Source organism: Rhinolophus sinicus, chromosome 18, assembly GCF_057876585.1.
Source record: "Rhinolophus sinicus isolate RSI-liver-muscle chromosome 18, RSI-T2T, whole genome shotgun sequence".
NCBI classification, from domain to species: Eukaryota; Metazoa; Chordata; class Mammalia; order Chiroptera; family Rhinolophidae; genus Rhinolophus; species Rhinolophus sinicus.
The window spans coordinates 108051068-108075605 of NC_142518.1; the positions used below are offsets into that span (position 1 = coordinate 108051068).

A 24538-nucleotide genomic window follows, 5' to 3' on the forward strand; every position below is an offset into this window, starting at 1 on the left:
CCCACCTCCTCAGGAAACTCGGGGACTCACAGCCTTGGTCTGAGGGTACAGACTCTAGTCCCTTCTAACAGAGATTGAAAGTATGACCCTGAGGGGAGACTGAGGGGCCCCACAGAATCCAGGTTTGCCCTGCTGTCAGCACTCAGAGTCGCCAGGGTTGGATTGTGTTGTTGAGTATTTCCACCATCCCCCGCCAGCTTCCCGCACCTCAGACAACTCAGGAGTCAAGGATGAGGCCTGAGGGGATCAACCTCAGTCAGGCAGAGGGAGGGCCCAGGACCTGCCAGGAGTCAAGGGCAGCACCCTAAGGGAGACTGAGTGACCCTGGCCCCCATAACAGAAGCGATTCTGGTGGGCCTTACAGCGGGTATGTGTGGGGGGTAATTTCCTCACGTGGCGTTTCCCGATTTCTGCATCAGGGTCTGAGACACTCTGGGGCTTTGGTGTAAGGAGCAAGGCCTCAGGCAGCAGAGGGGAGGATCCCCGGTCCGTCTGCATCCGAGGCAAGGACACTGAGGGAGGACTGCAGGACTCTGGTACCAGAGGGCTTAGCGGTCAGGCTCTAGGCAGGCAGAGGAACGGACCCCCCCTCCCAAGGCTCTGCCAGGAGGCAAGGGGAGGACCCGAAAGGGAGCCCCTTCGCACAAATTGAAGAGGCCTCACCCCTGTCATCCACACAGGGAAGCCTCACGGCAGGGCTGTGGATTTGGGGTGTTTCTGCTCTTCTGCGTGAGGGGTGGCTCAGCAACCTGAGGGCATTGACCTGACAGGGCCGGATGCCAGGCAACAAGTGGAAGGGCCCAGGCCTTGCCAGTAATGGAAATGTGGCCTTGAGGCAGGCCTGAGGTCACCTCCCACCATGGTAACAACACGGACCAGCTAGCTCATGGCCTGTGGGCACAGCTGGGTTCCTGGGGCATGAGAGCAAGATGCAGTGCGTCCTAACGTCCACAGTGGAGTGCTTACAGAAATGAGGGCTTTGTCTGAGGGGTGCAGCTCCGTTCAGCAGAGGGAGGAAAGGAGTCCAAGGCCCTACAGACTTAAAGGTGAGGACCCTGAGGGAGGACTGAGGGGGTTCCACCCTGGGCAGGAAGGCACCCCCCACAGACACCAGAAACCCCTGCAGGTATCCAGGGGAGGCCTGGCAGGAGGTCGGGAGGGGACTCCTCCCCCACTTCCTCCCTGTGTGGGGTTCTCAGCGACATGGTGGCCTTAGTCTCCACTATGCCTCTCAGGGCAGCAGCAGAAGGAAAAGGGCCCAGGCCCTCCGGGAGTAACATGGAAGTTGGGAAGGACCGAGTGTACCACCACCCCAGAGAATGGGGACCCCACTGAAACACGCTGTGTGCTGCTTTCAGTACTTTGAGACCCCTGACATGGGTTTACATAGGTGGATCCCCTCACTTTTGTCTCGGGGCCTTCAGGAAGGTGAGGGCCTTGGTCAAAAGGGACGAGTTCAGGTCATGAAAAGAGGAATTGAGATTTTGCCATGGTTGGAAGCATCTGAACCCTTGGAGAGAACTGCATCTTCATTTTCCCTGAGAAAAGAAGCCACTCCGCATGTGGGAGCCCCGTTCTCATCCTCGGGGACCCAGGCAGGGGTATGACCTGCTCTCCCTTCTCCCACATACTTGTTATCAGGGGTTCTCATTAAGGACAGTCACTCAGGGTGAAATCAGGTCAGCAGGGTGACCTAGCCTAGCCAGGAATAAAGGCCCATATCTGGAGGACAGAATATGGACACTCCGTACTCCAGAATGGACGAGCCCAAGCCCCACTGTTAGTTGTTGGGGGAACCCAGGCCGGGGGGTTGCTTATGGGGCTCTTTCTCATTTTGGCTCTGAGGTCTCTGGAAGGTGAGGACCTTGGTCTGAACGGACGACGTCAGGTCATCCCGGGGGCCACATCTTGTCTACAGTGGGAGGAGTCCCAGATCCTGCCAAGAATCAAGGTGAGGATCCTCTGGGAGGCGTGAACTTACTCGAATCCCCAGAACAAAGAGGGGACCCCACAGAAATCTGCCTGCTCTGTCTGTCAGCCCTGGAAATACCTAGACGTTCTGTTAGCCTGAGCCCCTCATTTCCAGATTGGTCCGTGTCCTCCGGTCACAGAGCAGAGGAAGGCCAGGCAGTGCTAGGAGCTAAGGTGAGGTGTCCACCCTGAGAATTTACCCAGTGGCTCCCTGACCCCAGAAAAAGTGACCCCATAGCGCCTAAATTTACCCCACCATCCTGTCAGCTCTAGAACCCTGGCTGTGCCAGCTGCACCCTGAGGTACCATCTGTCCTGCTCCTTCAGCTTCTTAGAGGAGAGGACACCCCAAAGGAGGGACCCCTGTGAGGCCTCAGAGCACCCCTAAAGAGGAGCCCTTGTAAGTCGCCTTGGTCAGAGCGGCCTAGAGTGTTTCTCAGCGGAGGCCGCTCACACTCCCTCCCCCCCAGGTGTGGGTCCCCATCGCCCACACTCTTGTTGCCTCCTGACAGGAGTCATCATGCCTCACCGTCAGATGAATGAGCTCCGCAAGCTGGGGGGAGGCCATCAGGAGCCAAGACAGTACCAGAACCTGTTGGAGGCGGAGGTGTTCTGGGCTATGGAAGACGATGTCCTATCAGTTGCGTCCTCCTCATCTTCTTCCCCCTCTGTTGTGTTCCCAGACAGTCCAGAGGAGGTGGCTGCTGCTGTGGTTCCTAGTCTTCCTCAGAGCCCACCAGGCGCCTATTCCTCTCCCGAGGCCATGGGAGCCCCTCCATTGAGGGAAATCCAGGGAGCAGGCTCCAGCAGCCAAGATGAGGAGCAGCAAAGCAGCACGGAGGACCTGGAAGATGCCGAGTCCTCTGTCAAACGGGCAGTGCACTTGAAGATGTCCGAGTTGGTGCGGTTCCTGCTCCAGAAGTACCGTGCAGAGGAGCCGACCACAAAGGTGGAAATGCTGAGCAGCGTCATCAGAGAGCACGAAGACCACTTCGCTGAGATCCTCCGCCAAGCTTCGCTGTGCCTGCAGAGGGTCTTTGGCATTGATGTGAAGGAAGTGGACCCCAGCGACCACTCCTATGTCCTGGTCAACTCGCTGGGCCTCACCTATGATGGGATGGGGCTCGATGGGCGCCGCATGCCCAAGAACGGCCTCCTGGTCATGCTCCTCTTTGTGATTCTCATGGAGGGCGACAGCATCCCTGAGGAGAAAGTGTGGGAGGCGCTGAATGATATAGAGGTGCATGACGGGGTGGAGCATTCCATCTATGGGGAGCCCAGGGAGCTCATCACCAAGGTTTGGGTGCAGGAACAGTATGTGGAGTATCGGCAGGTGGCCAACACTGAGCCTGCTCGTTACGAGTTCCTGTGGGGTCCCAGGGCCCACGCTGAAACCACTAAGTTGAAAGTCCTTCAGTTTTTGTTCAGGGTCAGTAGCATGGATACCAGGCCCATCCCATTCCAGTCTGAAGAGGGTGAGAGTGACGAGGAAGAGAGGGCCTGAGCCACACGTGCATCCAGGCACATTTCAGGCCCAGGCCCAGTAGCTTCTCCTGCTGGGCACGAAGTGAGGTCCAGTCTTCATTCTGTGTTTGAGTAGAGAGCCCTCAGCGTTCTAGGTAGTGAGCGCCAGGGCAAGTTGGGGAACATGTATGTAACGTTTTGGGGCTCCTGTGATGATTTAGAAATTGATCTATTTTCCTTTAGTGATTTCTCAAATGTTGTTCCTTTTAATAGAAGGTTTAATAAGCTTCAACATCTATGTCTGTGAATAATTTTGATCATACATGTATTTGTACTAAGCAGTTTGAGAGTAAGAGTTGTGCTGTTGTGTAACACAAACTGGCACCCCTTCCATCCCAGTTTGTGATCCCGAACTAGATCCCATGGCATTGGAGCAGGATTTCCTTGGAAATGTGAAAGACCTTAGCAGTACAGTCGGTGGGTCAAGAAATAGAGAAATAAAAGTAAAACGCTGTTAGTTCTGCTTGTTACCTCTTCTCTGTCATTCTGTGAAATAAATTATCTATTTATACCTTGATGTGCTTGGTACATCCACGAAAATTAGAGACAATTCATCTGAGTAAGGACGACCCCCGCTCACTGGCTCATTTCTATCCCCTGAGGTTCGCTGAGCCTCTGTCCTCTGGAAGGCCCTGTGTTAGTAGCGGGGACACTAGGATCAGCAGGACACACCCACCCTTGAATGATAGGGTGGGAGCCCCAGTCCTATGGGGAAGGTGGTGAGGGGTCCCCTCAGTCCCAGAGAACAAGTGAAAGAAGGGGAGAGGGGGTGGGGCTCCAGGGGACAGCACGCAAGTGTAAAAGGCCTTCACTCAGGCCGTTTGGGGCTTTGAAGAACTGATTCCCTGTGTGGGAGACGATTGTGATGAAACTTGTGGTGGCAGCAGCCAGAGTGGGCAGATGGTGTGTCTTGGGCGTGAGAGGAAAACCTGGGAAGGAAAACTGCACATAGCAGTTATTTGGGGGATAGTGGATAAACCAGAGAGCAATCCTCAACCGGGGCAGATAGGGAAGGGGTCCCACACGCTTGTTCCAGTGCAGGTGAATACAGGTTGCAAACTAGATGTTTCACACCCATCATCTGCACGGATTTCTGCGGAAATACAGTCATGTCCCTTTGAAGTGATGCCGAGAAGCCTCTAGACTGACACTCTTTCCCCGGCCATGGAACACCAGCCACAGCGCATCAAAGAGATTATTTTAATTACATTATCTTGTGTGTAATTTGTACAACTCTAAGCAAGGGCTAGATGTCGGTGAGGGTGCATGAATGAAAATGGTGCTTTGGAGGTAAGAGCAGCTGGGCGGGAGGGAAAAGGGTGGTCTTTGACTCAAATTCTAGGAGCTTTGAGTTGTATCCTGCTGGGAAAGACTCCCCTACACTCAAATTAAATAATAGGTCCTCTAGGAGGGAAATTGTCCTGAGTTTTATTTGTGAAGCAGTCTTTTTGGCTAATTTAATATTCTGTATAAATTAGCATTGCATAATCTCTGAGATCTAAGAAACAAACAAAAACCAAATTTTCCAGAGGAGAGAGCAGTAGGGCTTGGGGGTAATACAATACTAGACATCACTGCCACTCACCAAAGTTGCAATGTACACCAGGCACTGTGCGAGTCGCTTTACAAACACTCCATACTCTCCTGCAGTCCTACAGGACAGGGCTCATCAGACCCACTTACTTCACAGATGAAGAACCTGACGCTCACAAGCCTGGTAATTTTCTCAAGGTCACGTGACTAGTAAGTGACAGGACGGAGACGGACCCCTGGCCTGAATTCATCTAGAGTCTATGTTCTGCCAGCCTGTGGCTGACTTTCTACCTCATGGTTCATTTCTTTCCTCAGTACTATGCATGACTTCTCTCAGACGACACAGTAGAACCCTGCGGCCCAGGTAGTATAAGCAGGCCTAAGGAAGGAAGGTGACAGTGAGGATCAAACACAAGTTGGGGATTGTGTGAGGTTTGTTGAGGGCTAACTGTGCCAGGTGCCGGCATTTCTGCCCAGTGCCAGCACTTTCCCCCATGCCAGCACCCTTCCCCTGGGCTTCCTCTGTGTGCCTTCCTGTCCACCTCCTGAACCCGGCCTGCTGACCTGCTCCTCACTGCTGCCTCCTCTGAAGGCAGCACAGAATCTGCTGCCCTCATCCCGACAGAGAGCTCTCCTATTTCCTGCACAAGTCCCCTGCTCTCCCATCGCTCACCGTTATTCCTTCCTGCTGGCGGCCCTTTCAGTCAAGGCCCCACAGGAGGCCCCTGAGGAGGACGAGGAGGAGGAGGGCGCCTCAGATTACAAGTGTGCACTCTGCGAGCATATCAAGGACAGTCCAATTCCCTAAGCTCACAAGCCACTGGTGACAGATCAAATCACCACTATGTAACCGTGGATGATTTTCAGCTTTCATAAAGAAAAGCAAAACTCCATGTCAGTAAATAAACAATCCAATGAGAATTGTGAGTCTGTTCTTTGTTCCCATGCCACACACACCTCATCAGATGTGACCGAGGAGGCTAGAAACCCTGGCCCAACACAGGCTTTGGTCCCCATTGTCCTTTCCTTTGAAGCAGCAGCATTTTCACAAACCCAGCTGAGGAGGTGGTTGGGATGCCCTTAGGCAAGCCCTGGGGCACCTGGTCTGCTGAGCCTCACCTGCAGCTCAGGACACAGAACAGCCTGGCTCCTGACCTTGGGGGAACCCCCTATGTCATTCATGCATCTGGAAAAAGGAGTGTCTTTCCTCATGGGACCCCTATGAGCGATTCTAGCCCAAGTTCCAGGGGACTTCCAGAGAGGCCCCTAAAAGTAGGGCCAACCCATCTGCCAAGGGGGTGTACGACCACCACAGTCTGGCTCAGAAGACGGGAGGTTCCAAGCATCGCCTTGGGGGAGAGCCCACCATCCCCACAGCTAATAACCACCAATCACTTTGCCCAGAATTGACCCCAAACAAATAAAAGATTGTCCACAAAACAAACAACACTGGTCATCACCTTTCCATCAGAGCTGTATTTCAGAACCTTTCTTTGGTCATGACGCAGCTGTGTGACCTGTCTGCCACATGGCTTCATGAGACAGGGACACTTTTACCGCAGATCAACAGTCACTTGCCGGGACAGACAGGTGCTCCGTCTCCAAGTCTGATGGCCTTTTCACGGTGAACGGGCCACCCCTGGCTGGTCACCCTCTGGCAGTCATTCAGCGCCCACTCCCAGCCCTCCCACAACGCTCCCTAGATGCTGTTGAAACATCCTGGGAGTACGACCAGAACAAGAGAGGGGAAAACGTGTAAGGGAGCCCCGAGTACTAACCAGTTCTCTTAACAAATATTTCTTTGCACAACCCAGGAATCAGCAGGACCAAAATGAATGGCAACGCCAAGACATTTACTGGCAGCTTTCCCTGTTTCCTCAAGTTCAAAGTCCTTGACACTGTCAACAAGCCCAGAAGGGCACCCCAAAGGAAGGTCCCCTGCATCTGAGTGGAGAAACCTGTTTAAACGAACAGCACGGGGTGGTCAGTGCTCAACGTAGCGCGGCCAATTCAGATCGAACCCGATCTGTATGTCCATCCGCGGCACGATGGTGAGTTGATGGTCATGATTCAGCTGGTTCCTCAGTCCCCGTCCTCCGAAGAGCCGCCTCCGTCAGGCCTCCTGCCCCAAGGGGATCAGGTGCTCTGGGATGTCTACCTGGAAGATATCCTTTCCGCCTTTCCTCGGTATTGGCTCCAGCAACCACCTGGGGTTTGAAAGTGCAGTCAGGTACTTCTGCCTCAGGTTGGTCAGGACAGCTTGATTTTCCAGTTCCACGACCTCATCTGGAGCTAAGTTTTCTGGGCACTGCAAAGTTTCCCCAACGTCAACGAGCCCTGTGCAGCAAGACAGAAGCATACAGGTGTGTTTCCTTCTGTAAACTAAGGCACACCTGTGAGAGAACACGGTTATTCAAAGTGACAACCTCGAGAGACTAAGGTGGTATCACCCAATGGACATGGAGTGAACTGGGGCCCTCTGAGCACTTCCAACGTGCCAAACTCTCTTCCGGGAATTCTGGGTGAGGCTGAGGCAGAGCAGTGAAGAGAAGAGGGCCTTGTCCTCAACAACCCCACCTAGTCCTGGGCAGGTCCCGGCCAGACTGCGGACGGCCACAGGTACAGGTGAGAAGGGCCTCGGCTGCTGCGCGGAGCCCACAGGCCATCAGGTGACAGGAGCTGATGTGGGACCTCAACTAGTGAGGGGTGGGATGCGGTGGGCAGTGGGAGTGGGACCGCCGAGTGCGGTCAGGCCGGCAGCCTGAGTCTGGAGGCCAGCGGGCCCCCTGTTGAGTGCTGTGCAGCCTCTCTTTGTCTGTCACACGTACACACACACACACGCACACACATGCAGACATGGACCTCTCGCTGCCTCTCAGGTCATCAACGGGAACTGAGGCCGAGTGGACAAGGGATTCACCAGAAGTCGGGGAAACTCGGATCACCACCCCCCAGCCCAGGGCGGCTTGCTGCCCCTTTGAAGTTGTGCTGCTTAAAGACACCACAGCCCAACCCCAAAAGGTTCAAAAGCAAACAAGCCGCAAACTCCTGAGCAAGGCCTTGGGGGTCCCTTGCAGGTGTCTGAGCAGCTCAGGGCATCGTCACTTGCCGGCTATCACTCCACGGCCATACTTCTCCCCTTCCTGAAGCAAGGCCTGGATCTGAGCGGGGGTCCTGCCCAGCCTCTCCAGCAGCAGCTCCCTCCAGGAGGCGTCTTCCCAGTCCCTGTGTGCAATGTGGATGGCTAGGGTACAGTGCCGGTGGCTCCTCAGCAGGGGACGCCAACGCGTCTCCAAGGTCTTGACCCCATTTAAGACAAAACCTGCGTAAGGCTGCCGGAAGGAGAGGCAGCAGAACTTCATCTTCCCAGAGACACGCGGGGCTCAGGCGGCCTGCGGAAACAGAAGCACCAATGCCAATAAGCATCACGCACGCGCCTTCTGAGCTCACGGCCCTGAAACCCCACGGACTGGCATGGCGGGGGGCAGAGGTGCTGGCTCCTTCTTCTACCACCACGTAGTTGGCTGACAGGCCCAAAGGAAGGGGCTGGTCATTGGGATGCCTCATCCATCCGATGGAGTCTTTGGGGAGTTCAAGGACGAGGGTAGGGACAGCTAGAGAAAGACATCCAGCGCAGCGTGTGCTCAGTCTGCAAAGGAGGTCACTGAGCCCAGGTGGAGCACAGAGGAGGGACGCAGGGAGGGAGGGCCCCTTGGCTTCATACCCAGTGGGCAGGTTCTAGCCCCTCCCAGCACAGACAGGGACCATCCTGGGCTTTGCTTCTTCTCCCTCCCCCACCACCCCAACACTCAGCTCCGTGGCCCTGCCACCTCAAGGCGCTGTGGGTCCCTGAGCTCCCTGGTACCTCCCCCAGGGCTCTTGAGCACAAACCCTTGGGATCTAACTTCTTGTTTCCTCCCAGCCCCTTCGGGTGCCACCCTCCTCCATCCCCGTCCCATACCACTGCTGGCCACTCTCAGCAGATACCCCCAGCCCCGACCCGAGCCCAGAGAAACGAATAAGGGGAGCAGGACAACTGGCACTGGTACGTATGCACTGCCTCCATGCTAGAGCCTGGGATGGGCATGATCCAGAGATGCGAGAATTCCATCATGAAATAACTGCATAGGGACAGCTCCACTGTCACCCCACTCTTCACCTGAGAAGGCAGCACCGAGGGATGAAGTGATGGCCCATGACCATAGGGGCCCTGACTGCATCACCCCATCCTTGCCTTCTCTCCTTGTACTTGGGAGGCCCTCCTCCTTGCTGGAGGACAGAGCTGTGAAGTGGGAAGAGCAGGGCCCCGGGGCCGAATATCAATCCTGTCACAGCAGCTGGCAGAGCCTCAGAGTTCACGTGGCTGTGAGTACCTGGCCCCTAACAGGACAGTCACAACTGGTGGCTACCCATCACGTCATTGTCACCATCATGGGGCGTGGACTCTGTACTCCAGCCATGAGTCCTCCCACTCTGGTTCGTTTCCATCCTCCCATCTTCAAGGATGTAAATCTCACCTCAGCTATGTCCTCGTGTTTATGGAAACCCACCCACTCACGAAGACAAGGCCTGAGAAGATGAACGTAGTCTGCTGTTCACTCCCTTCCCAACCCACCGTCCTGCCCATCCCTGCGCCCAGCTCCTCCACCTTCCTTCCCTTTCTCAGGCTGAGCCGCCCTCCCCTGTGCTCTGGGCCCCACCCCTCTTGCTCTCTCAAGGACATTGCTCCCGTGACCTTATCCTAATGAAAAGGTCTTTCCATAGGTCATCAAGCTACAGTGAGCTCATTGGGGTGGACGCTCGTCCTATGACTGCTGTCCTAATATAAAGGGGAACCTAGAGAGACATGCATGGAGGAGAACACCATGTGAAGATGAAGGCTGAGATCTACAAGCCAAGGGATGCCAAAACTTGGCAGCAAACCACCAGAAGCTTGGGGATAGGGATGGAACAGATTCTCTCTCAGCCCTCAGAAGACACAACCTCTGCCAATACCTCAATCTTGGACTTCCAACCTCCGTAACTCTGAGACAACACCTGTTTATTGTTTCAGCCACCAGGGCTGTGTCACTTTGATATGAGCAGCTCAGCAAACGACTACAGAGGTGTAAGCTCTTTCCCACGTATCTCCACAGGCTGCAGAACGGTTTCGCCATTAACAGCACATCCAGGACCTGCCTTCATGTCTGTCCATCTTCATCTATCCTAGTTTTTGCTGACCGTATGGTATCCCATTGCTAGTTGTCCCCTAATGTTCTGACTTCCCCTGCGGATGAAGGGTCACGGACTGCTTTGCACCTCTGCCACTATAAAGGACATTACCGCTAACACTCGCTGACTGAAGATATGTTAGAAGGAGGCCTGGGTCACATGCACGCACACCTGCGACGCTGATACATGTCAGCAAACTCCCTGCCACTGGGGCTCACCCACGTCTGCTTCACCAACCACGGGCAACGGTGCATTTCCTCACATGCTTGGCAGCCCTGAGCAGCATCACTGAGCTTAACCTTCGCCCACCTGATGGGGGAGCAAAGGGTCACCCTCGTTTTGGGGTTTGGATTCTTTATGAGGGGGGCTGGACGGCCCCCTGTAGCCTGGCTATTTCTATTTCTTCCACTGGGGTATATGACTGCACTGCAGCTTTGCCTGGTTCCCACCATCCAGGTTCTTGGCCCTTTTGTCATCAGCGCCACACGACCACAACAAGGAGACCTGAAGTGTGTGGATGGAATTCCCTGAGAGAACTGAGGGCACTGTATGTAAAACCAGGAAGTGCCCTCCTGCCTCACCACACGGAGTACCTGCTATGCGGCCTGAGGAACAACTGCTCTTCCACTTGGGTCAGCTTCTTCACCTGCACAGACAAGAGGAACAATGATGACAGGTCATTAGGGACAAGACAGCAACGTCGCCTAACATACCAGTCAGTCCTCTACTCAGCAGGGACTGAAGAACACCAGGACCCAGGACCTTCCCACTGATGGGAAACACGTGTGGCATCTCACTCATGGTTTGGTTCCACTAATCACGCCAGTGGCTCTCTGGTCCCCTGCCTGCTTAGGGACCACGTGATTGTCCCGCCCCAAGCCCAGAAAATCATTTCCCTTAAGTGGGTCGTGTTCTTCTAGCCCAGTAGACCCCGTGTCCAAGAGGAGATAAACGTCACCTCCCCTCACATCGTCACATGGGATGGATCGGGGGACCCTACAATTCAGTTCCTCTCAATGTGATCCTGAGTAGGTCTCACTGGGAGGTGTGCCATGGGCAACCAGCTGAGCCCAGCACAGGGCAGCGTAAGGGTCCCGTGGGGAGGGCAGGAGAGAGGGCGGACCTGTGCATGCGGAGCAGCACACTCGCGTTTGCATGGGCAGTGGCAGGTCACAGGCACACACACAAGGATGGCGGCAAGGGAAGGGACGAAGGGACAAGAAAGTGCGTCCTGGGGCGTCCTGAGAGCGACCCCAGCCCCACAGTCTGGGAAACCCCAGGTCACAATCACTGTCCGCCGGAAGGGCCTAGCAGGCCGGCAGCGGCACCGCACATCCTGCTTCCCTTCTGGTGAGGCTAGTCTCCCGACCCCACCCGCCATGCAAATCACCTGCACGCTAGGCCAATCCGGCTGTGGCCACCAGTCTGGAGAGTCCTGGGTCACGGGCGCCGGGAATACTGCCTCCTAAGCTCAGGTGAGGTGACAACCCGGGGCGCGGAGAGATTCCACAGCATGCAGCCTGCTTCTCGCCAGCGCTTCCATCACCCAATGACTCAAGAACTCTGACACGTGACACGCGCCCGCTGTGGTTAAAAAAGACCCTTTTGGGCGTGGCTTATAATAGCACGTAAACGTGTATATAAACACGCAGCACGCCTGTACGCAACGCAGCCCGCCCTGACGCAACGCAGCTTGCCGTTACGCAAGGCAGCACGCCGGCACGCACGCTCTCCCCCAGCGGTACGCAATTAAGCATGCTGGTACGCACCGCAATGCAACGGCCGGTAAGCGAAGCAGCACGGCGGTACGCAACGCAGCACACCCACCGTTACGTAACGCAGCACGCTAATACGCAACGCAACCCGCCGGCGTGCAGCGCATACGCGGGTACTGAGCACTCCCCCAGCAGGCACGCCCTTCGCAGACACGCACACAGCAGACACGCCCATAGCCGGCAAGCAGCCAGGCAGTGACGAGCACACGCGCAGACGTACACAGGCTAATATGCACGCTGGCCACGGTTGCTAGGAGACGCTCTTGGACTCGCCAGACGCTGAGGCGCGCGGGACGACCCGGCTGGGTCCAGGGCTCCAGACTGGCGGCTGTGACAGTCACAGGACGGAGGAAAAGTAACTGCGGGGCGGGGTGGCGAGAGGAAGGTGCGGGGCGGGGGGGGGGGTGAGCCTGGGCATAGACATGCAGGAAGGAGGCAGAGCTCGCGGAGAATATCTGGGGGCTGATCTGTTGGGAAAGCGCTCGGCGAGTAGCTGGGGAATGATCTGTGCGAAAGCTGGGGGAGGAGGAGCCGCGGGAGGAGGAGGCGGGGCTGTGAGGGATTGGGAGGAGCTGTGGGCGGGGCTGTGAGAGGGATTGGGAGGAGCTGTGGGCGGGGCTGTGAGAAAGGTGGGGTAGGAGAGCTGGCGAGTGGGAGCTACGGGAAGAGGAGGCGAAGCTAGGCAAGAGCTGCAGAGGCAGAGCTAGGTAGGAGCAGTGCAGAGCCGGGCGATAGTTGGGGAGGAGGAGGATGCAGCTGGGTTTAGCTGCGGGGGGCGGGGGGACACGGTGGAGCTGGGGGGAAGCTGAGGAGGAGGAGCTGAGCGGGGGTGGAGCCTCCAGGTAGCTTTGGGCCCTGGGAACTCCATGGCAGGTGGGCCAGGGCTGAGCAGTGCCAAGGCCAGGCGGTGCCCTTTAGACTGCGGTGACATGTGGTGCCCAGTCCGCACTGCACCATAAGCATGACTCAAAGTGGCGGCCCAGTGTCCTCAGTGATCTAAGCCGACCCTCAGCATGGACCCCGGGGACACGGATGTGGAGAGAGGGCAGGACCTCTAGGCTGAGTCCTGCACCTCAGGACAGGATGCCCAGACCAGTTGTCCTTCCTGCCAGCTCCCCACCACCCCCAGGACTGCCAGCAGATTGCCTTTTTTTTTTGCAGGCCAGGAGGAAAATCCCCGCTGTTTCCTGCTGCCCCTCAGAGCTGACAGGTCCCAAACAAAGCCAGCTTCCCTGTCAGAGCTGTTTCCTCTCTTCTACCTCTCAGGTAGGGCTCAACCCTCTCAGTGCCTGCACACTTTGCTCCTCGTGTCCCCTTGCCCTCACCTTCCTCGCTTTCACTTGATGACCAAGCCCTGTGTCCCTGGCTCTGAAATGCCCGGTCACCATAAATGCTCCTCTTCCTGTCCCTGCTGCTACTCCCTGAGTTCAGGCCTCATGGTCTGGGGGGCCAGTGGTATTACCCGAGATTCCGCACTGGCCAGGACGCCCCTGTCTTTCCTCCTCCAGAGGGTCCTCCACATGACATTGAACTGCACACGTGCCTCGTCAAGCCTGGACTGGAAACCCCACCGCATCCTCTCCTGTTTAAGCCCAAACACCTGGGGACCTTGGGATGCTCCTTCCAGTGTCCCCCGCTCTCCCTTGTCGCCCACCACTCTGGGTCACTGTGCTGCAGACTCCCTGCACCCCAGGCACACACACGTGTGCTACCAGCACATTCCCTTTGGCTCCTGTGGTTGCTCAGGCCTGGAATGCTGCCTCCTGCTCTGGCAAACTCTTGTCCTCTTTCCAGGCACAGCTTGAACAATCTCTTCTCTTCCCCACCCCCAAGCATCCGGCACTCTGGTCTCCCAGCTCTGGTAGCACCGTGTACCTTCTCACCCACCTTCCTTCATTGGACGCTTGCTTATCTCTCAGGGTTGTAACTACTCGCTGCTGAGAGACTCTGGGCCCCTCGGGGCTCTGAGTTCCTGGAAGGCAAGGCCTGTGTCTTACTGGTTTCTGTAAGCCAGGCATCTGAGACACAGCAGTTGCTTAGTAAATGTGGAATCAGCAGGACTTCTTTCTCTTCCAGTGAGCTGCACCTACTCTCTCCTTGCAGAAGCTCGAGGCAACAGAAATGCTGGCGATGAGGTGAGGGGCAGAGTGTTCCTTCATGGGCTTTGGGCCTCAGGACTGCGGGGGCCTTAGTGACCACGAGGTCCAGCTCCATCCCTGCCGGCCTCCCGTCCTCAATCCTCGCCCCAAGAATGGTTACCAGCTGCTGTCGAACACCCCAGAACTGCCTCCTAGGGGTTTCAAGTCACGTGGGAGGGTCCCCTGAATGGTGGGCTATTGGTGTTCCTCCCGAATCCTGTGGACTGAAGAAATAGAAGTGTCCGGTGAGCTAGCGGCATCCACTCCATGGCTGCTAGCGTGGGGCAGCGGTGCTGGCATTACAGAAGGACTCCGTTTTTTCACTCTTGTGTATGCAGAGAACCAGGTGACAATCTGCCTCGGGCAGCGGAACAGTAAAGGTGGGGAGTGTGGTGTGATGAGGGGAAAGTCCAAGGGAAGTGGCTGCAAGGCCAGTTCCCTTCTGGGTGGGGGTTCCCAGGAAGTGGCCTGGCCATGTTGCCGGCGGGGTGGCATGGTATTGGGCTGCCCCTGTCAAAGGGACCAAGTGGCTACTCGGTCTTGATTTTTAGTACAAATAAGACGTTGGTGCCAAACCCTAAGATGATCTGATTTGTGACCTCCAGGTGACATTCTCTTCACCAGTTGCTTCCCATTCCCTCTCAGGCACAGTCCTGGCAGGGACAGGCCTTCATTCCCTCCCCCTCTGGTCATCTCCCCAGGCAGGTCAACCCTCGTCTCCGGGACCCTGCCCACTCACACCTTCCACTGCTTGGCCTTCCTCGGGCGTCCTGGAGCCTCAACAGCTGTCAGTAGACATCGGGGTCTTCTTGGGGTTCCTTCTGTTTCCTCGAGCCACTGTGCCTGGTGTGCTGCCCCCCCCCCACACTATTACCAGACACCCGGCCTCTGGGACAGGAGAGACGGTCCTACTCAAGCTGTTCCCCACAATACAGCCCATCCTCTGTTTAGGATGTCCTTGCCATTTCTGCCCTTGTTCTTTTAGGGGACTGTGCCCATGGACGTCGCCTCCTCTTCTGAGCCCCGGGCACCTGTTGGGAGTCGGCCTCCCTTTGTTGTCCCCCTGAAGCAACTGGCAGAATACACTGTACCCAAGTGCCATCCGAACACCTGCCGTTGCAGGTCGCTGTCCCTCTCCTCCCCACCCTGTGTGCTTCTTTCCCTCTGAGGCCCTGAGCGGGTTGCCATTTGCTCCTGCCACGGGTTTTGTAGCACCACCAGCGCTGGGACCTGCTTGACCCAAATTCCTGGTTTCCTTTCTCTCCTTCTTGGTAGGTCCAGTTTCCTCCTGTGATAACTGCGTTTGGCCCATCCTCCTACTGAGCTGCCTGGCTTCTTTTATGCGGAGTTGTGGGGTTCTCTGTGAAGTCTGGGTGCTAATCCTATCCTGGTGGTTTGTGTTTCAGATTCCTCCTCCTGCGCCTCGGAGGCTGGTTTCTTCCTTGCAGGCCTGCTTTGGATTCAGTATTCGCCTAGAGCCTCCAAACTGTAAGTGACCCCACAGGGACTGTCCCACTGCCCCTCCCTCTGGAGGCTGGCTGCCACCTGGTATGAGCAGTGCCTGAGGAGGAGGTGCCCTGGCATCCAGCACTCTGCCCATGAGAAATGGCTGCGTGTCTCTTTTATTCCCTCGGTCACAGGTTGGCCCTAGTTCCGAGCCCCGGACTCATCAAGAAGCCCCAACGAAGCTCTGCAGTTGCGGGAAGAGAGCAAGTCTTGTTTCTTTTTCCCAGGCTCTCCCATTTGACCTCCCGAGCCTCCCCCGGCCTGCTTCCAAGATGCATGTTCCCCTGTCCCCGTTTTCCTCTCTGTCCCCTGGGCAGCTCTGTTTGGCTGTGTTCCTCTCAGCAGGGCCCAGATCCAGTGGTCCAGCCTGGGAACCCTACTGAATCGTGGTTTTGTCTTCCTGGCACTCTAAGGCCACAGGAAGAAGCTGCACCACAGGGAACCTGCAGAAAGAGGCAGGCGACTTGGATGCCCTGGTTAGGTGTGAGGCCTGCTGGCGGAACATGGCACAGTGGAGTTGGAACCTTGGGAATTTCTGCGACTTCTGGCACCCACCACTTGCATTCATAATACAGACCATTATATCAGCCTTAATGGGGGGCAGGCAGATGCTTATTTCCATGTTTCCATCGTTCCTGGGCTCTTCCCTCTACACATTCTTCACTGTCCCCAGTCTCTGAGCACATGAGCCAGGACCCGCATTCCCGGCCCTGCCCAGCTCCAGGGTGGGCTTCCACACGTCACAGTGCAGCCTCATCCAGCCAATACGCAGTCCAGCTGGTTTGTTTACTAATTTGGTGGGCAGGACCTGGAACACTTGTGGCCATCCCATAACCACGGTTACGGGGCTCTCCTGGGGACACTCATGAACCCGGTACAGAAGATGCATTTAGCCCACTCTTGAGTATGTGCATACTCATTGTGGCCACTTTGCAGAGGCCAGAAAGCACCTGAAGAATCAGGACAGGTTGCTCATAAGGCTTTATCTGGAGGCAAGAACGTTCCCAACTTGGGTGTGTTCTTCAGTTCTTTTTCCATGCATTTTCTCTTGACTCAGTTGACTTCATGCTGTGTTACCATTTTGTCTTGTACTGTTTTCATTTTAAGTATTATCTCATGTTCAGAAAGATCTCTCAGAAGACATCTCACTAAGCTGAGCGCCTCGTTCTGGAGTACATCGGATGTCGGGTTCTCCTTGTTCAAGACAACTGACAGATCCTCAGGACTGGCCCAGGATACCTTGGACCAGTGACATCCTGTGATCAGAAACTCTGGCACAGGGGGGTCCTCCTGAAGCAGACACGGAGACAGAGTGTAATGAGTCTCCCAGCTCAGTATTAAGCTGGACACTGCCCGACAACCTCAAGCAGTCTGGTTGTCCCATTTCCAAGGTTCAGTCACTCACTGCATAGCCAGAGGTCCCTTTGGGAAGGGCTGGGTGATCATTCCAGTGCCTTCCTGCCATGGTGCTGCAGTGGCCTTTACTTTGGGGATGGGGCCAATTCTAGTTTACAGTTCCAGGTCTGGAAACAGGCTCGGGCAGGACCTGGACCTGAGAGCATGACTTGTTTATTGGGATGGCTGCTCTCAGCCTCCTGCTGTCTGTTCTTGCTCTTTTCAGTATCCATTTGAGGCTGTCCCTTGGTCAATTGCCCATCCATTTGGCCCCCTGGGGGGCAATGTGGTGGTGACCTCCTCCTCCACTCTGTGGGTCAGGCCTGCTGGTCGGTGGTGTCTGTCATCATGAGCCCCTGGCTTCTGGCCCTTCCATGCTGCCCCTGGACCTCTGCTGCACTTCTGGGGGGTGTTAGGAGATGCAGTCCCTTTCCTCCCTTACCAGGCTGGCATGCTGGGCCTGTGTTGTGCTGTGACTTATCTCTGGTTGGGGGCCTGACATTAGGCCGCCACCTCTTCCTGGCTTCCCTGTGACTCTCCCAGCTGTAGCACTGCTAGTCCTGCAGCAAATTGGGATGGTTACCCCACCTCCTGGTATGGAGGGCACCTGTGGGGAAATGTGTGTGTGTGATTTTTCTGTTCCCTCTGGTGGGGTGGGAGCAGTAGCTGTTTTTAGGAAGGGGTAGGCTACTGCTGCAGGTTCACTGGTTTCAGAGACATCTGGGGAGTCCAGATCTTTGCCCAGATGTTTCTGCTCCTTGTGTCAAGGGTATAGGTTTTCCCAAGTGCGCTTCTGATGTTGGCATGACAAAGCTGCTTGGTTGAACATTCAGTCACCTTCGATGTTCAGCCACTTTTATGGAGTCCTGGGTTTGGCCTTGGTCCACTGCCTGAGATGGGCCTCCTCTGTGGGCTATTGAGGAGATCCAGGGCTCTCAGTTTTCACTTTGTTAGCCACTCGAAGGTTCTCATCCCCCTGTGAGTCATCAAAGCACAGAAGTCACCGCCATCAATACCCATACATCACATACGTACACCTGGATCTTCTCACCTGCCAGGAAATTCCTCTCTACCTGTCAGTACAGCGAAAAGTCCTAACGTGCGAGTTCTAGCAGTGGGGCTGTGGCCTTGTGCCTGTGGCTGTCTGCACACCACCAGCCTCTGGGATGGGGTCCTTATTTCCAGTGGTTGGGTGAGGAGCAGTGATGTACCAACACCCCATCTTACCACCTGCTTTTTGGATCAGTCCAGAACCAACCATCTCAGGTTAGGTGCTGCTGAGGAAGTTAGGAGAGCCAAAGGCTGATTGGGGACTAACACCCACTAAGGGAGCAGGGAGGAAGTGGGGTTGGGCAGGGCTTCCCTTTAGCCTGAGACTGGGACCTGACAGTTCCTACATGACAGTCCCTCGGAGCCGCAGAGCCAGGGTCATCATCAGAGGCCCACACCGAGCCCAATCAGGCCCTTGCAGTGCCTGAGGCCTTGCAATCCATGTGGACGGAAGGGGCGAACCAACATCCAGACTGGACTCACTGGGAATGGGAGTGTGCTGAGCAGCACACATAGGGTGCCAGCTGCCTTGATATGGGCAGAGCTGGCTGCACCCTGAGGCTGGCAACTGCTGGGCCAGGAAGGGGGTGCACTTCCAGGGCATGTCAGCATCTGCATCAGCACAGCCCATTGGGAGAGGACATATCTGGGTACAAAACATCCTAAGGCCCAGCAGGTTGATGTGAGCAGGCACCTGCCCTGTAAGAGGCTCCTGGATCGTGCGGGTACACAGGTGCGCATGCTGCTCTGCGGTGCTCAGGCCGGAAGGGTGTACCTTGCAGGCCCACCTGTAAACTGCAGAGTGTGAGATTAGGTAAACATGAAGAGGAAGGAGCTGCTGGCTCAGGGCAAGAAGCTGCCAAATGCTTCAGAGATAGGGCCGTTGGAACCGGGCCTTGAAGGTAAAGGGGGTCTCCTTATGTGAGATATGGGGGAAGGCCCCTGAAAGGGCCAGATACATTTAGAGAACTCAGAGAAGTTTCATGACTGGAGCAGATGCATTTGTGGAGTGAGGTCATCGGAGATGGGACTGGGACACTAGACTGGGTCCACCTCACAGAGGCCACGCTTAGGAGTCCGGGCTGTGCTCTGGGTGCGGCTGGTCAGCGCCCTCACTTGCTGGTTTAATGGCAGTGTTTTACTTCTGTCCCTCGGAATAATTTGGTGATCACTTGGTTGGTCAGTCCATCATTTGACAAATGTTTGCGTGCGTGTGATGAGCCAGGCAGCATGTAGAGATGGGTCGCCCAGGGAAATAAGCTGCAGCCCTGTGTGACCCAGAAGCGGCCCTCCACAGACGAGCAGTGCTTCCTGCAGCATGCCCTTGTCCTTGCCGGTTGGATGTTTGGGCCTTTTCCTTTGCTCATTCTCCTGGCTGGTGATGAGGTTTCCAATTCTTCTTCCTGACTTTAGAAGGAAGTTTGGAGACATGCCCAGTCTGAGCAGAGTGGCTGCTGATGACCCAGAGAAAGAAGGCATGGGGTGGGCTTGGCCAGGTCGGTTCTCGGATGGCCTGAGCTGTGACAGCGTCCAGGGCCGGGAGGGATTTGGCAGTGTGGGCCCCTCACTCACTACCTCTGGACATGTGCTCTTTGAAGGAGGAGGGGAGGGGAGGTGTGAAGACAGGGACAAGGGAGTCTCCTTGGCATGTTGTGTCACTCAACTAGAGTGTTCCCAAAAATGATACTTGGAGAAAACTTTAGGAACGGGGCCCGCGAAGTGTCTAAATGACGCTTAACTAGGGTTTGACAATAGTAACGTGCTGCAAGCTCGTTGTGCCATCTGCTGGCGGACTCATCCAACTTCACTTTCAATGACAGCAGATAGGTGAGCAGAGGCTTGATCAAGGAGTGAGTAGCTTCTGTAGCAGAAAGCTCTGTGCAGGGTCGGGTGGTGGCGGCGGTGCGGAGAGAGTGTAAAAACGAGGGGCTAAGACTAATGTGTGGATACATGGTACAATATCTCCTCTCCTTTCCCTCCTCCGACCACTCCTGCCTTCTTGATCTTTTTAGCTTTCCCAAGGCATAGAGATGTCAGGTATAGAATGATGGATATTAAACAAATTTGTAATGCTTGTTACCATGAAGATACAGCAACCCAGCTTGCATTTTCCTTGTGAAGAGCCTATACTAGGAGCCCAGGTGTTGGCATGGGAGCCCATTGTTTGCGTCCCATGGGTCCATGAGGATGGAAGTGCTCCCTTATTTGAGTGGACGTGTGTCTGTGTCGCTCATAGGGCTGGGCCAGTGTGTGGAGCATGCAGAGGGGCTGGGGGGATAAGTTCTAGAGCCTGGGCTTTGGGGCCTGGGGGCCTGGATTGGGATGTCAGGTCCTCTCTTCCTACGTGACCTTGGCACTTACTATCTCCATGTCTCTCTGTCCTTTCTTGTAAGCCAGGTGGCACAGATGCCACACACCTCACAGGGCAGTTGCCGGGGCACAGCCTTGAATGTCGTGTCCTCTCCTGGTGGGGCTCAGGCTCTCAGTCTTTGCTTCTACTTTTGCACGTTAGAGGTAATTCTAGCAACATTGACTGAAGATTTTGCCTGATTACCAGGCTTTGTAAATTTCAGTGTGTTTTTTTTTGTTGTTGTTTTAACAGCATTCAAGGGACTATGATGTGATCCTGGCAAAAGTCCTTTATGCTCTTTGGGAGCTCTCCAGTTGTGCCATGTAGGAAATGAGATGATTGATCTAGAATAATTGTTCTCAAACCTTTGTGGCCATGGCATATCTTGGTGTGACCAGAGGTTCAGCCTCTCAAACAGATCAGGAACACACCGCTCAGCTGAAGTGAGGCCCCATCCCCACACCCCTTCCCGTCTCTTCATGGCCCGTTCCTCGTAGAGGCCCGTAAAGCATGCCACAAGACAGTTTGAAAACCAGTGCTCTAGATCCGTGATTGGAAACCTTGCATGGCACGTTCAGATCTCTCAGCGATCTTGTCAAATGCAGCAGTTCTAGGGTGGCCCTGAGAGTCTGTGTGTCTAACCACATCCCAGGTGAGGCCCAGGTGGCTGGCCCATGGATGGCAAGCCTGCTCACAGGACACTGCTTACCTTCTACAGCCTTTGATTTTGAGTTCTTTACTTACTGATACTCTGATTATATTATAAATCGAAAATTTGTGTAGAATGAATGTCTCTGTGAAGCGCGAAATCCTCGGTTATGCAGATGTGGAAACTGACCTTCTGGGATCTGAGGAAGACAGCAAGTATTTGTTTCTCTCCTAGCTTTGAGTGTATGCAGCATTTGTAAAATATTTTGTGAAGAGCACAATTTCGGTTAAGAAGCTGTTGGTTTATCCATGCAATTAGGGAGAGTTGCACTTTGGTTTGGTTGCAATTTGGATGCTAAGGAGGTCTATTTATGAGAGGTAATGGACACTTTTCCAAGGTTGCTTCTGGCAGAAACAGGTGTGACCTGCTTTCAGACCCTGGCCAAGGCCTGCATCCATGCTCTAAGTCTAAGGAAAGGTTTAGAATTGTGGACAGCTATCGGTATATCTGGCATCGATGTGATTTCTTGATAATCTTAATGATATACTATCCAGAAAGAAGCCTTCCCATAAATGCCCTCCATCCTTTCTATCCAATACTGAGTTGAGTGCCCCAAGTTTAATGTTGGTAGAGTGCTCTGTCTTCTGGATTCTTTGCTGGGACTCCTCCTGTGTGTGTCCTGCTGCTTTGACAGATTGTAGGGCTTCGCTCAATCAGGCTTTGTTTCACTTCAGCAATGTCATGGCTAAGATGGGGAGTCCACTTTCACAAGGGGACAAATAACCCAGTTGCTAGGGTGGCCAGTGGTTTTAAATGTGACTTGTCCTATGTGGAATATGGCAGAAGAAAAGAGTATTCTTTGTGGCTTTGCCTCAGCCCTTCATTAAGAAGGATGAAAGCTTTCCCATGGTGGCAGAGGTGGTGTTTGCACCACCTGAGAAAGTGAGGGAAGACTGACTGTCAGATAGGCGGGATCCAAACACAAAGGTATTCCTTTTGTGCCCGATTGGTGAGGAGAACATTCTAGTAGATGTGTGTTCCGGGGGCTTGTCGATGGGCTCCTTTAGTATCAGGCATGTAGGGGGCACAGAAGGAGTGGGCCTAGCTTTTTCTTGCTCCAAAAGCTGACAGTCTGCTGACTGCTCCATCCATTCCAACATCAGTGGCGATAGGTGACAATCATGCCTTCCTTCCTTCCTTGATCTCTTCACTCTCCAGTGTGTGAGCACCTCCTTTGTGCTGGGCATTGGGTGTACAAAGATGGAGAAGACAGGGAAGTTGCTCACAGGCCACAGACAGGCAGACGGTGTGAGGGGCCTTAAAGAAAGGCACAGTTCAAAGGTTCTGGAATCTCCAAGGAGAGAGACAGAACTTCGGCTGGGGATGGCGGGGCTGGGGCTACGGAGCTCAGTGTAGGGGGAGGTTTGATACAGAATGCACTGTATTCTCGTCACTTCCGTCAAATATTCAGCTCTCCACAGGTACCTCTGAAGGGCCTGCAAGTGAACCTTCCCTGGGCACCTTTTATAAAGCACAAGAATCTCTTTTCCCAGCCACCCCTCTTCCACTCAGTTTTCCACCCCTGGGACAAAATCAGCAGTGAGAAGTAGAGGGACCACATATAGAATCCTTAAAGAAAAGTTTCTGGAAGAATATCCTGTTCTTCTGGTGTTTCCTGAGCTCTCTCAAAGCTGGGGCCTTTGCTCCCATGACAAGCAGGTTTCTAATTCCTCTCTGGCGCCCTGGTGATCTCGGCCTCCCTTGTAGCATAACCGTGCTTCCACAAGCACAACTTTGTCCAGGGGTTGCCCTGGCTCGTGCTGCTTGGCATTCAAGTTCCGGAACCTGTCTAGCCTCAGTTTGCCCACCTGTCAAGTGGGAATAATAAAAATGGTCTTCAACTCGTGGGGTTACTATGAGCACTAGATGAGCGTGGGCTCAGCCATTACTCTGAGCTTCATCAGGCTATGACCATAACGTGGCTTTGTTCAAGGCAGGCTTCCCCTGCTTCCTGGGTCATAGGGGCCCCTTCTACTCCCCCAGTTTGTGCTCTTCCCCACTTCCTAGCACTCGGTGCCTCTGGCCTCCGTACGTCCCGTGTGTTCGTGAAGCCTCTGAAGTTGACTTCCGGGACTGCTCCTTCTTCCTGACAGACTTGATGGAAACTCTGGTCCCTGTCTGTCGCACTGTCCTACTCCTTTTGTGCAAGGTTACACTGGGCAATTTCAGTTGTCTGTGTGCACGTGTGTGCACTGTTACCCCAGCTAGACCAGAATCCCTCTGAGGACAAGGACCCTGCCTAGTTTATCTTTATGCTGTTCCCAGGGCCTGCCTCTGCCAGAGGAGACACTCCGGAGATATTGATGGATGATGGCAATAAACTGTTCCGTTCAAGTCATCCAGCATCCATGGATTCTACTGTGACAAGTCGCTGGACCACACTGGGCTTGGCTGATGAGTGAGATGGGCCCTGGCCTAGAGGCAGTGCATGCTGATGCTAGTGGGGTAAGAAAGACAAGTATGTCCGTAGCTCTCCTTTGAGGCAGGACCAGACACCAAGCACAGAACTACCTGTGACATAGTTGGAGGCCCAGGAGAAGCCAGGACACATGTCCCTGGGAGATCAGGAATGCTCCAGAGGGAGGCTGGCTCTGAGCTGTGCACTGAAGATTGGGCAGGGTTTTGAAGGGCAGGGTGATAGAGGAGTCCACTCCCCAGAAATCACCTTCAGTGTGGAGGGCAGGAGATCAGAGGCGGTAAGGAAGAGTAGCCCAGGCAAAGGAAGTGGGGCAAAGGGGGTTCCCCCATCTTATCTGTCTTTGGTCCTTGAATGAATCTGGCGGTATAGGTGCTGTTAGATCCGTTGGATTGATGAGGAAAGCGAGAGCACAGAGGCCAAGAGACTTGGCTAAGTGCTCTCAGTTGGATAGGGAGGGTGGGATTCAAACTCAGGATGGGCCGACACAGAGGCCGTGTGTCCGCCAAACGAGGTGGGAACACAGGGCATGCACTGAGCTGTGCTCCTGAAGTTTGGGGCCGGCCCTGGCTTGTGCGTGTGTTCTTCATCAAGTCCCTTTGCTACACATCTGCAAAGCAAGGGACTCAGCCTCAGTGACCACTTCAGGTCCTTCCAGGTCCGGTGCCGTGTGAGTCAGGGTTTGAATCGTGCTGCTTATCTGTGAGCCAGGCCACATCTTCCTTCAGAGTGCAGGAGGCACTGTTACACTTGAATCAAATGAGTATGCATTTCACAGAATATACTTCACGATGGCAACCGAAGAGTCAACTCTCTTTATTCATCTCTGGCTGGTCCTCTGTCCAGTGGAAAGGGACGCTGAATCCCAGGGGAGATGAAGGGCCTGCTATGCTGCACAGCTGTCTGAAAGCACCACCCTTAAACTTGCACCCCTAACACCGCAGTTGAGAACGGCCAGATT

At 54.8% G+C, this 24538-nt stretch overlaps 2 protein-coding genes and 1 non-coding gene across 4 annotated transcripts in view; 2 read left to right on the top strand and 1 right to left on the bottom strand.

Moving 5' to 3' along the window:
* Nucleotides 1–2490: 2490 nt before the first annotated feature.
* On the top strand, nucleotides 2491–3827 carry LOC141569728 (melanoma-associated antigen 10-like). The gene has a single exon (XM_074324085.2). It carries the CDS (start codon nucleotides 2491–2493, stop codon nucleotides 3472–3474), a length of 984 nt encoding a protein of 327 aa, XP_074180186.2. The 3' UTR covers nucleotides 3475–3827.
* A 2656-nt stretch (nucleotides 3828–6483) lies between these two features.
* EOLA2 (endothelium and lymphocyte associated ASCH domain 2) lies at nucleotides 6484–11826 on the bottom strand. Of its 2 annotated transcripts, XM_074324235.2 has the most exons (4): nucleotides 11629–11826; nucleotides 10832–10884; nucleotides 8137–8419; nucleotides 6484–7364 (listed from the first exon to the last, which is right to left on the bottom strand). In XM_074324235.2, the coding sequence occupies exons 3-4, from the start codon at nucleotides 8387–8389 to the stop codon at nucleotides 7141–7143; spliced, it is 477 nt and encodes a 158-aa protein (XP_074180336.1). In that variant the 5' UTR covers nucleotides 8390–8419; nucleotides 10832–10884; nucleotides 11629–11826; the 3' UTR covers nucleotides 6484–7140. The 2 variants fall into 2 exon arrangements, with proteins under 2 accessions (XP_074180336.1, XP_074180337.1); XM_074324236.2 differs by lacking the exon at nucleotides 10832–10884.
* An 18-nt stretch (nucleotides 11827–11844) lies between these two features.
* Nucleotides 11845–24538, top strand: part of LOC109459202 (uncharacterized) — a 224685-nt gene continuing 211991 nt past the window's right edge. The window contains exons 1-6 of the transcript XR_016019901.1: nucleotides 11845–12368; nucleotides 13175–13279; nucleotides 14090–14148; nucleotides 15137–15273; nucleotides 15558–15639; nucleotides 15792–23606. This is a non-coding gene — a transcript (uncharacterized LOC109459202). The remainder of the gene's footprint in view (nucleotides 12369–13174; nucleotides 13280–14089; nucleotides 14149–15136; nucleotides 15274–15557; nucleotides 15640–15791; nucleotides 23607–24538) is intronic.

Excerpts from the sequence above, each read along its gene's own strand:
- LOC141569728 (XM_074324085.2), top strand. The coding sequence starts at position 2,491 with ATGCCTCACCGTCAGATGAATGAGCTCCGCAAGCTGGGGGGAGGCCAT.
- EOLA2 (XM_074324236.2), bottom strand. The coding sequence starts at position 8,389 with ATGAAGTTCTGCTGCCTCTCCTTCCGGCAGCCTTACGCAGGTTTTGTC. Across the intron at positions 7,365-8,136 it reads TGGCCGTGGAGTGATAGCCG|GGCTCGTTGACGTTGGGGAA; the intron begins GCAAGTGACGAT and ends CTTGCTGCACAG.